Below are 12,641 nucleotides of genomic sequence, written 5' to 3'. Positions count from 1 at the left end.
GCAAGGTCATAAATTGTACAGCTGAATAACTTCTTTTACAACAGTTCTTTTGCTTATTTTTACTGAAACCTTAGTGTAACTAGTCCGACTTTCACCTGACCAAAACTTTCATCTCTTATATTTATTGACAAATATAAAATTGGCTTCAATATGCTTCAATTCATGGAATATTCAAAGAACATTGGACGATAAAATAAAATAAAATGGCAAAATAATCAACTTTTATTTCATCTCCAATCATTCAACATACAATATCATATACATTTGTTATGTTTATACAATAATTTAAGCATTGATATTTCACCTAGTCTGGCTACGTTTCCTAACTGTACAATAAATATCTTATTAAAAGATAATCTAAGACACATTTATATTTGTTTCTTCATAAACTCGAAATTTCAAAGTTGGATTGTAACCAAAATTAAAAGAATTCCAAAAGACACTACGTACATTATTATAATTTTTATAAATAAAAAACACTAATAATAAGTAGGACAATCCAATTTGAAATTGGGCTCATAAGTTTATCCAAGAAACATGATAATTTAAAACTAGATTTACGAAACCTTATATCTAGGTGTTTACGAATAGGCCTTTTGGATACCAACTTGCAAATACAGAGATCTTAATAACTGTAAAATTCTATATATTACAATAACTATAAGCGAAACTTATTTATATCTATCACAGAAAGCAAAACAATCACAAAGCTATAATATAATAACTTTATAAACTTCCAACCTTCAACGAGTAACGCATAAAATTTAATATTTCGCTTAGCATAATGAGATTTTACATAACATTAAAAACAGTTATTTACAAATATATAGGAACCTACAATTTAACAATTTCATATACCATTTAATTTAATTAACAATGTAATATTAATATTAAGAGTCCGCCAATCATTCGTTGCGTTCTGAGGGCGAGTTCCTGCAACGAAATAAAATTTTAATTAGTGCTGGATATCTTCAATGAGTCTATATAAATTGAATTTTGTGTTCGCCTAATTCTATTTGGGGAAGCCATTTAGGCCAGTTCCCTAGTAGGCTGCTATCATTTTCTTGATAAAATGTGTGAAAATAAATTAAAGGCGATATTAATCTATACTATTTACATATGTATTATGAAGACGTTAAGTTTATAATATCGCATGTTTGTAGGAGATAATATTTGGAAGGAATGAACCTACAGAAAATTACACAATTCAGGAGCGATAGATTTTTTCTCCTTAGTAAATCCGGGCAAATGCAAGAGGGGCAAGAGTAGAAAATTTACCATAGCCTGCAGATGAGTGCATACAATCGGACAAAAATTGAAAAAGCAAATCAACTAATCTGTACGTAATCAGGTACGTAACGTTTACAGAGGAAAATCGTAATCGAACAAAGACACAAATAACAACTCCGTAAAAGTAATCAAATAAATTTTATTAAGGGTCTTTGATAGAGTTTATCTGTGCGCAAACAACTTGGGGCAAGTGTCAGGTGTCAATAGAGCCTGTTAAGTGTGAAATAGCGACAGAAGTTTGCGATCTTTGTTAATTGAAACATCGATCTACGAGTTGCGCAACTGTCGCCCATTAAAACATTGGTGTAAATAGATCAAAGCGTAATTGATAGAGCCTACAAACTGTTGACAAAAGTTTATCTACCTATTTCTGTAATAAGAAGTCTTTATTCGTTTTATATTCAATTAATAAAAGACTTCACACGCTAAACGTTTTTCGTAATATTTTGATACAAAAGAGAATGTTTAAAAGAAAAATTGAAATAAAAATTGTGTACTAAGTTAAGAAGCAACACTCTTAACTTTCAATTTTGTGAAATTTTGTTTATTTCCTACATTTGCGAAATAAAAGCGAAAGCCGAGCCTGTGAGATGCACCATCGTAAAGTATGAAGCGTAATGCAAAATAATGTCTTGAGAAACAAGAACCAATGGAATACTCCTTATGAAATTCAGAAGGGGATTTTATATTCTCACATTGAAATTATGCGAGAAAACATTTCTAACAAAATGGTTATTGTAATTGTTTATTTTATTGTTTAGTACACGAAACGGTTATTAATTCTTTAATGTTTGTTCCCGTCGTAAAAATATGTATGTGTGTATTTTTTTGGACGCGTCACCTGACGAAAATCAGCGTCGCCCCTTTGTATAGCGTGTGTCCTAAAAATTAACACAAGCTCGGTTGTCCGTTTGTACATAAAACCAATTCAAAGTTATTATAAAAATAGGTTTAGTATCATTTTTATATTAACTGATATATTTGTTTTCTATCTTTATATAATTTATATATCTTGTTGTATTTAAATCATGTTCTACCCTTCATAAAAAAACATTCGAATATAGAACTTCTTCTATAAAATTACGATCGATCACTCTTGTATCTTACGAATATTTTACTATATATATACTTGCCAATATGAAGAGTATGGTTTAAGTCCCCTCAACATCCACTCCTCGTCGAAGCATACTCATCTCTCACTTAAAATCGTATTTAAGAATGTGTCGCTACATATTATGTAATATACTTAGAAAGCTACTGAAATAGTGCTAGCCTATCCTATTCCAATAGTATGTTCATTTCTCAGTCACCTCAGTGCGGATAAAAAGATTTGATAGGATTACTAAACAGTCTAAAAAGCATAGGTACATAATATGCAGGTTAATTGTTGCTAAGTATGATGCCGTTAAAACAACGGTCTAAAGCCAGTCTTTAATGAATCGGATGTTTATCAAATAATAGTTGCCCACTTCACATCGAATATTTATCTAAAACAAATGTATTGGTAGATAAGAACTTTAACTAAAAGCTGATCAAACATGGACGAATATGACGTCACATATCATAGCGTCATGTTATTGTTAATAATGTGTATTATGAATGCCATTCAAGGTCAATATTTTTCAGGTAGGATCTTGTGGCTAAAGGGCTAGATCTATTGAAATAATTTACAGATCCTTAGCATCACTTCATTAATAAAATTAAAGTACATTATTATTCTTTGCAAATATTATCATTCTGCCTGTCTGCTTTATCTTCAGGCTTAAACCGCTGAAAATATTTGAATTAAATTTGTTAACAGATAGTTTGGGACCTTATCAAGGACATAGAATGGTTATTATCCCAAAAACTCTAAAGAACTAAGGACCAAGAAGAACCAAAGGGCTGTATATCTTTTGAAAGCTAGTAAGAATATTATATACCATCGTATACATAGGTAACTCTATATAATAACTGTATGAGAAGCAAAATCTATTTGTGAACCCTTGTTCTAGATAAGCGCTATGTACTAATAAATATCCATTGAAGTTTTCTAGTAATGTGTATCAGAATTACGTGTACTTTAAGATAACGAATTACTATCGAATAGTTTCAGTCGAAAGTTCTAGAAACTTCCAGAACAAGTTCAATTAACCCGTGCCTATTCTTGCTCCTAATGCCTTAACGATAAACCTCTCGGATTATGCTTATTAATGCTGTTTAGAATTCAAAGAGGGTGTATCGTTTTGGACGGCATCTGCGTAATCATTTAATTTTCCAATAAGCAATTTTCTACTTGATCGTTTTATTAATTTTGCGGTTCGCGTTGGCGTATTCATTTGGGTGTTTTATTCCAGATAGAGAGTCCTACTATCTATGTTTTCCAGGAACAACTACTAAATAAATATAATTAGACCATTTTTTATATTATTGGCAACATTTATGTTGTGAACTGAATAAATGTAAAATTTTGCGTACATTTATTTATCGATAGTAAAATATAACACTGAATAATATTAAGTAATAAACAATGATTCGTCAAAGTTATACTAGATTTATACGAAGTTGTTTTAATAACTATCAAACTTCTTCGTAGTTGTTATCTTTAGAAACAACATTGTTATTTTGTACCAAAAAGAATCAAATTTCTTCATTACTAACAGCTAAATTGTTTATACAATTAGCTCAAACCGAAACAAGTAAGAATTGTAACTATACTGTTTATTGTTAAAGTTAATTACAATAAGAGCTATTATTTGCTCTGCTTTCTAACAATACAGATAGAAAGGATGAACCAACATAAATTGTATTATCTCAGCTAAGGGTAAAAGCAATTGCCAAACTACTAACAGTATTGGCTAAATTCTCTCACTGTTAAACAAAGTCAATTAATCACACAAAGAATAGGATCAGACTGAAACCGGGTGTAGAGTTAAACATGACTAGAAAGTGTAAACATCTAACAGATTTGCACAGCTGCTTCTGAGTCGTTATTTCTAAGTTTATCTTGAGGTTTAGTGAATTTTTCCGACTCAACGTTTGGGACATGTGAAATGTATGGAGGATGCTTCTCTTCCAATTTGAAGCGCAAAGGATTTTGCTTTTGAAACGTCGTGGCTTTACTTTAAAATAACGTGATTTCTGTAGTGGCTTCGTGTCTTGAAAATGAAAAGAAATTGTGTTTCAGTTGTGTTGAGAATATATGTAATGTGTGCTTATATTTTTTTTATAAGTACGGTATTATTAGACGTTTAAATTAAATAACAAATATCTCATGTGTGATTTTATTTGTTACATATAATCACAGGTGTACGCAAACACCAGCAAAACTACAAACAATGAAAAGGTAGTTTTAATTAAAAACGAAAATGTACAATGTGAAAATACAAAAATATCCATATAAATTTTAATTTAGAACGTTCATTAGGGAAACCTTACGGCACTTTTGATCTTTTTATAATTTTAATAAAAATAATGTTATAGCTACCATTAAAATGATAAAATAATTTAATAATCGTTACTATATAAACAGAAATCCACCCGTATTACCAACTATTGAGTTTTGTTACAATGTTTTAAGACAATTTTATTAAGACGTTTGTTTTTTTTTTCATTTGTGGATGCCATTATGATAATGTATAAATTAAAATGTCAGTACCACTATTCTGACGATTAAACCAACACCTCATATGTCATAACCCGTATGTTAAGTTACACGGCATGTCAAAGAAATACACACATAGTCACACGCATAAATACGCTACGCTTGAAATTATCCTGCTTCGCTTAATCGGGTAAAAAATACACATAAAGATACAGATATTATTGTAATTTCGTCGGCGAAATACTTACATTTTTATTGCTGGCTTCGTTTCTTTTGGTTCATTGAATTGCGACTCTTCATCAATTAGCTGCAAATTAATATTATCAGATTTCGTATGATACATCGTTGCTTTATCTTCCAATAGAATATTCTCGATTTCCACGCCTGGATCTTTCCTTCCGTTGCCCTCTAATATTCTTTGTTTTATTGATGGCCCTCTATTGAACGAGGATGCTAGTAATGTTTCTTGTATAGTCTCATTACCGTTGCAGATTTTTTCCGCCTTGTGTGTTGGCATTCGGCCGGAATGATAGCTATTTCTCACACCGCCGCTCGATTCGAAGAAAGGCAATACTTGTTTGAATTCTTTCCTAAAATTATCATTTAACCAAGCATATAGGAAGGGGTTGTAGCACGTAGATGCCATTGCCATCGAATGGGCAAGAAAAAAGGATAGGTAATAATATTTCCACTCAGTCATTTGGGCGTAGAAATCGTTGAAAATATTAATTAAGTTCAAGGGTAACCACGAAATTCCAAAGATGGCGACCATCGATATTAACATTCTGTTCGTTCTTCTCTTCCTATCTCTGTCTGCTTCTTCTCTTCTGGTATTTTTAGCACCAGGTTTTGACCTCGCACGGTCGTTCAATCTTATACTAACACACGTATAACATACAGCTATAACTAAGAATGGAATTAAGAACTGCAAAACAGTTGTGAATACGCCAAAGATCTTTCTAGATTTATCTGAAGGCCAGCTTTCTTCGCAATACGTTTTATTATTTGTGATCTGAATTCCCATAAACAGGCCATACGGGCATGTTACCACTAAAGAGAAAACCCATATGAAAATAATTATAAATATGCACGTATTGAGTTTCATACGGGGATGGAAAGGGTAGATAATAACAAAGAATCTATCTATGGCTATTGAGGTTAAAGTGAGAGTCGATATATATACGCTCGTCCCTTGAGCGTAGGGCATCAAATGACATAGCGATCTCCCGAACACCCATCGTCCGAGGAATGTGTACATAGGAGTTAACGGCACAGCGAATACACATAGCAGTATATCGGACAGCGCCAGATTTGTTATGAATAGATTTGTGACTGTTTGCATAGCTTTGTTCCTGAACACGACATAACAGACGAGAACATTTCCAAATACACCGAGAACAAAGATGATAGAGTATAAGATACAGAAAGCGACCTGGACTATTTTTACATCTATGATGTCGGTTGTTCTATTCGATTTTGGCTCATCTAGCACTTCGACTGATTCACCGGTGAGAGTTTTTAAAATAAGCACCCCTCCCATGAAGGTTGTTCCGTTGAAAGTCATAGCAGCTGTTTCAGAGCAAACTCATTTTAAATTTGGTTAAATGGCGCTATCGTCTTGATCTTGCTGTTTGTTGAAGTTCTTGCCAGTCCATCTGAAAATAAAGAATAAAATATATCAGAAAAGAGGTTTTACTTATTCCCAGATATTATTTGTACCTATATATTTTTATATGACGGGACGTTACCATATTTTATGTCCTAACGGTTAAATACTGAATTCGTAGTTTGTATTCAAAATAATTTGTAGTAAAAAATATTAAACTAATGCATAATTTGTTCCAAGTTAAAAGTATTTATACAGTACCGGATTCACAATAACTATGAAAAAGTGTGATTAAAATTAAATTATCTTTAAAGGGAGTATAAAACAAAAGGCACATAAAACATTTTTAATTTATTACCGACACCTGATTGGCAAAGTTAACATTCTGCCCACGTATTTCCCAATCTGTGCTAGTCATAAGATAGATGCGTAACAGTACATCTTATTTCCATGGACAAAAGGGCTTCATTCGCTAAATGTATTGTGCGGCTAATGTTGTGTCGATAACAGCATGTGTTGTTGCCATGACAACCCGTATGACCTCATCAAGACGAGGACACATTAACACATATAGTATCGTAAATTCGTGAAATAAATGGTACAATGAGAGGTATGTTATTGGATTGTGAACGAACGTAGATTATATTCGTATGGAGTTTGGATGTGCTGAATTCCTTCTAGAATGCCTATATTTCGAACGCTGGAGTTAAAACATTTTCCGTTTTGAAACAGTTAACAGACATTCTGTTATGACTCTGTGATATGTTGAGTTTAGTGTTTGTAAGAGGAAAAGAAAATCTCTTTTTTAAAGAGAATTTTACGGAGAATTTTATTGAAAAGCAAGTATATGCGTAGCATGGGATTTGCTACAATCTTACGTGCATTTAAATTAAGCTTATTTTCTTAATAGTCTGTATTAAAATTGAAAACTTACCAAAATAGCCCCAATATAACATTATAAGCTATATTATATTGGTACAGTACGGTAAACAAACGATTTTTACGTACAGTTTTAATGGGAATCTAGCAACACAATTAGTATTGTGTTAAAATTATCTATCTGCAGAGTTAAAGCTACATTCAGAAATGTGTAGATTGCAAATTACAGGCATTAAAACTATCTACAGTTATAATGAAACTATACTAATTATTCTCATTATTTTAACAGGTCTTTCTAGTTTTGGGGATAAATTTAATAATGATCGCATGATAGATATAAATGTGTGACGGAATATGAATCTGTATTAGAACATGTTAAAAATATATTATATATTAATAAAAAAAATTTATCCTACTAATCTCTACAAAGTTTGAAAATATCTTCTGATATTAAAGATTCCATCAGATGTTGAATTTAGTGGAAAAAACTATATAAAAAGTATTAGTCTATTTTACTCGCAGTTATAATAATTTCCGATTTGTATAAAATCGGAAATTAAATGTCTGGAACGCAACTGATTTTGGCCAGTGATAAATCTAATCTTCTATATAGAGTATACGAAATCTGCCCATGCGTGTACAAGGGTCGCCAACTTTTTAGAAGAAATAGAGTATATCGGAGGTAGAACAGGGTAACTACATCTTAAAAAAGAGTAAAGTCATTAAATGACCTACTTTTTGGGCTATATTATTTATGGTACTAGTATAGTAAACATACATTAAAAAGGATATTTTACCGCCCTCTATTAAAGTAATATGTATAGTACGATACATAAATTGAAAGCAAGGCTAGCAATTCTTTATTTTTAAAAGTGGGAAATTCTAGCAACAGAACTTGAGTGTTAACATTTGGCAACCCTAGTATTAACTCACATCGAAGTTACGTAAAGTAAGTATATCTGATAAACTCAGTTGTAATTAAAGGGCTTTAGAATTATGACAGGCACCATCAATTGATCCTAGGTTCAATTTGACTGAAGACCAAGGTTGAAACCTGCGTGCCTTTGAAATGTTTTCAACATCCCGATTGTCTAAGCTTAACCCGGAATAAACAATGGGCCATTTACTTCGAGATTTGGCCATTTATTTCGACTAAAGGTAAAAGAATATAAAATCGGTCGAACAGTTTTTGATTTGAATCGTCGCTAATGAAATCAGACAGAAAATCGTATCAGTCAATCTCTAAAGCTCTTCTTTAAAAAAAAAATCCATGTAAATTTTCATCTATGTAAATGTGATATCAGAATTAATTAATCACAATATGGATAGTATTTGAATACTGGGGTCAGTAAATAGGTTATAAAGGGTCATCAGTGCAACATCCAGTAAATTGCTACTCATAATCTTACACACCTACTTCTTCATATAATCTACGACTAATAGATTAGCATTAGACTACTACTGTAACTATATTAAATAAACTTAACTACAAGCAAAACTACGGTCATTCGCTAGTTAAAAGCGGATAAGGGAGCACGTGCCGTTTGTAATAACCATTTAATACATCTTTCAATCATAGCGAGCGAAACGGTCTTACAGTGTTCAGCAATCGTGGATAAAATACAGTGAAAATGATTTATATTAAGCGCACTTTGTTGGATGGAAATACTGAACTGCATGTGGCAGGCTCTCCGTTAGATAGTTTATGGGCTTTAATTGGTTTCGCACTAGATTTCAGGTTGGATTTCGTCCGTTATAGAGTAAGTTCATCTTTGTGAGTGTTGTCTTTCTTTTTAACTGCATATTGTTTTTAATTTGTAATATACAATAACTTTATGTTTATTTAAGGCGATTACTCCATCTAATAGCGTGTTTTTAATGCCTTAAAGTATATAGTGATCTACTAGATTAGAAATGAAAACCATTGTTTCGTTGATTGGATTAATTTATTTATTCGTATAAATGTGTGCGTGCGTCACTTTTCTTATTGTAGTCCCCTTAAGCTTCATGATATAAGAATTATTTAAATAAATCCATACAATACTATGACCTGAAAGATCTGTTATTTTTTCAACGTCATTTAAAGAAAAAAAATTTATTCAAATAATGTTCATGGAATGAATGAGGTAATAAGGCTTTTACGTAACTTGTGTATTGTAATTATATCATCGGGCACAAAGGCTTACCTAATAAAACTAAAGGAGATGTAAATACAAAGGACGAACTTTTTAGTGAATCTTTATTATGGTTTGTTTCACGCTACAGGCGGTCCAATTAACTAGTAGTAGAAATGAATGTTAGTTGTTTAAAATTATGTAGGTATTGAACATATATTCGATATGATAATTCAAACATTCTTAAATATATAAATTAATAACTTGAGGTTATTTGAAAAACTGTCATCAGTGAACCAGTACCAGAACCCCTCCCGTTGCAGATGAATCAAAATCCAATAGAACAACTTACATAATAGTAATATGTTAAATATACCTAAATGTGCTATTATATACCGCCCATGGTTCGCCCGTGATACACATATAGCCTTCCTTAATAAGCGGGCTATCTAACACTAAAATAATTTTTCAAATTGGACCAGTAGTTCTTGAGATTAGTGCGTTTAAACAAGCAAACTCTTTAGCTTTATAATATTAGTGTGGATAAGTGGTTTATTGTGCTCAAAATTGATATCTTCTAAGCAACCCGACATGTATTTGCATTGGAAAGTAAACATTTGCTTGTAAAATTACATAAAATTACCAACGGTTTTATTTATAATAAAACATTATTGATTTTTATATTTCTTATAAGATTTCCCATTTTTCCAATTATACATTAGTCATACATTAATTTTGGGCAATAACAACTATTTACAATGCATTTATCTCATTCAGATGTTATAAAAAAAATAATTTCGAAGACGTAAATTTTATTGCTCAATGAAATATTTCTCTTGAACTATTTCTTTTCATACACTAATAGGGTAATGGAAATAACCCCTATATTTGTGCGAGTACTCTAATGATATAAGGGATAATTCCACTATAGAATGTCTGAAGACGGGTTTCTGATTTCGTAAATACGCCTTCTTGATTCTGGACCTTTAGCTCCATATATCCTTCGGATTTTGTGAAAATTTATATATTTTTCAAGCGTATCTGAGACCTTTGTACATCTGTAGTTCTACTTACTTCTCAATATTAGTAGATCGTAGATAAGTATATTGGGATTCAACCAGTAAATTAAATTGCTAGCTACTGTGAAATTTTGAAAGAATAGAAAAACGGTTGCTACGGTTTGGCAAAAACGCGGATTCGAATCACGCCTCGTGATTGATTTTTTTCTATTCTATCAAAATTTCTCGTTTCTAAAGCATTTCAATGCTATAAAACTAACAATTAAATTGCTAGGTTCTGTTAAAAATTACATATCTATAGAGGTGTAAGAGCTCAGTTGATGTACTAAAATAAACGCATACCAATATTTTTTTCCATAATAGTTTAGCAGAGACATACCGTAACACGGTGTTCTTATACTTGTTTTAATTCAACTTGATATATATTTATAAAGTGTAGTGTCTCTTTGTAATGTGTAAATAAATGCTTTTTACAAAATATAATGACGACAAAATGTGGATGTTTACACGGTATATGCACCGAAAAACATTTTTTTTAATTTGTTATCTGTCTGTCTGTTTGTCCCGGCTAACCTTTGAAACGGCTGGATCGAGTTTGATGGGATTTTCACTCGCTGAAAGCTGATGGAATAATGAATAACTAAGGCTACTTTTTATTTCTATAGAATCTTTGTTATTAAGCAAGGATGAAATCGGTAATAGGTAAGTCAAGGTATTCGTCGAATGTTTTCGGAATTGTAACATTTATAATATAATAATTTTATTGTATTAACACCTTGTTATTACTGTGAGCTGTTAACTGTAAAATAAATAAATAAATTAATAAATTAATTAATTTTCAACAACCCGTAGGAATAAAAGTTTCCAGTACTACTGAAACAAATAATAAATTCTACTTCAGCTGTTTTATTCATTGTTAATTCAACAATTACCTAACTTATTTGAAAGTGCTTCACCATTCGTATTTATCAGTACCACGTAATTTTGTTCTGTAATTATTTGCGACTTTAATTTTCCTAAATTTTCGACTTTTAATTAGATAATTTAGCAACTTTTATATTTATTTACTTGCAAACGCTGTTCTGCCTTACTCTTATCATTAAGGCATATGAAAAGTAGATGTTGGCCGATTCTCAGACATACCCAATATCCACACAACATTTCATAAGAATCGGTCCAGCCGTTTCGGAGGAGTATGGTAACTAAAATTGTGACACGGGAATTTTATATATAAGACACAGGGATGTTTCTTATTAATGAATGGCCCTTTGGTGTTTTTAATAATAATGTTTTTTACAAAACTGTCAATCAATACTAATATAACACTAGTATGTATATACTCAATAATATATTGTTGAGTTCTGTGAGACTTTTAAAAGGCTACGATTAGAAGCGAGATTATGTAATCTTGAATTATTATTGAACTGAAGCATCACGAAGCTATTACAATATAGTTTAAACCTAACAATATCTAAACTCGATACAACACAGCTATGTCAAATGAATTGTTACAATATTCAAACGTGATTCGCTTGATATAGAATGTACAAGCTCGTCGAGACGAATAGTATAGGTAAATTTGCTCAAACAAGCCTAAATTGACAATTTTCGATATCAAAGGCGAGGCTGTGTGAGATATTAGTCATGACTAGGGGTAGAAAAACTTTTCGGAAACACATTTACTTGGAAAATATGGAGTGTAAAAATGTAAAAATGAAAGTTGACAACTCTAATTTTTACATTATATTTCCTTCTTTAGGTAAACACTAGAACAAATTAGTATTAGTATAGAATAGTAGTTCTAAAATGCTTAGTTTTAACTTTAAAAACTATCAATAATTTTGTATTGTACGGTTTTTGAGGTTACCCATCTAAAATTAAAGGTCTGTCAACATTTAGGGACACAATCAAATCGTTTTTATTATTATATCAGTGTAAATCTAACCAAAATATAAGGAATTGATGTAACTCTTTTGAATCACTTCATTCCCAGATTGAATGACTACAACAACACATCTACTATAATATAATCTTATAGTCGTTATATTGTTGAATGACATCATCATCAGCCTTACGAAAATTTGGGTCTGGTTTGAACTATCTACGGGCCTGTGTCTGCTTGTTCTTTTAAATCTCGTACTCTATATTGA

At 31.3% G+C, this 12,641-nt stretch overlaps 1 protein-coding gene across 1 annotated transcript in view; it reads right to left on the bottom strand.

Moving 5' to 3' along the window:
* Nucleotides 1-257: 257 nt before the first annotated feature.
* The window catches only part of LOC119828341 (prolactin-releasing peptide receptor-like), a 55,498-nt gene continuing 43,114 nt past the window's right edge, over nucleotides 258-12,641 (bottom strand). The window contains exons 2-3 of the mRNA XM_038350467.1: nucleotides 5,122-6,528; nucleotides 258-933 (exon numbers count right to left, since the gene is read on the bottom strand). Coding sequence (XP_038206395.1) covers nucleotides 906-933; nucleotides 5,122-6,437 — 1,344 coding nt within the window. The 5' untranslated portion in view covers nucleotides 6,438-6,528 and the 3' untranslated portion in view covers nucleotides 258-905. The remainder of the gene's footprint in view (nucleotides 934-5,121; nucleotides 6,529-12,641) is intronic.

The sequence above is a fragment of the Zerene cesonia genome, chromosome 7, assembly GCF_012273895.1.
Source record: "Zerene cesonia ecotype Mississippi chromosome 7, Zerene_cesonia_1.1, whole genome shotgun sequence".
Classification (NCBI taxonomy): domain Eukaryota; kingdom Metazoa; phylum Arthropoda; class Insecta; order Lepidoptera; family Pieridae; genus Zerene; species Zerene cesonia.
The sequence above is the reverse complement of the archived record's forward strand: the minus strand, read 5'-3'. Positions and strand labels throughout refer to the sequence as shown.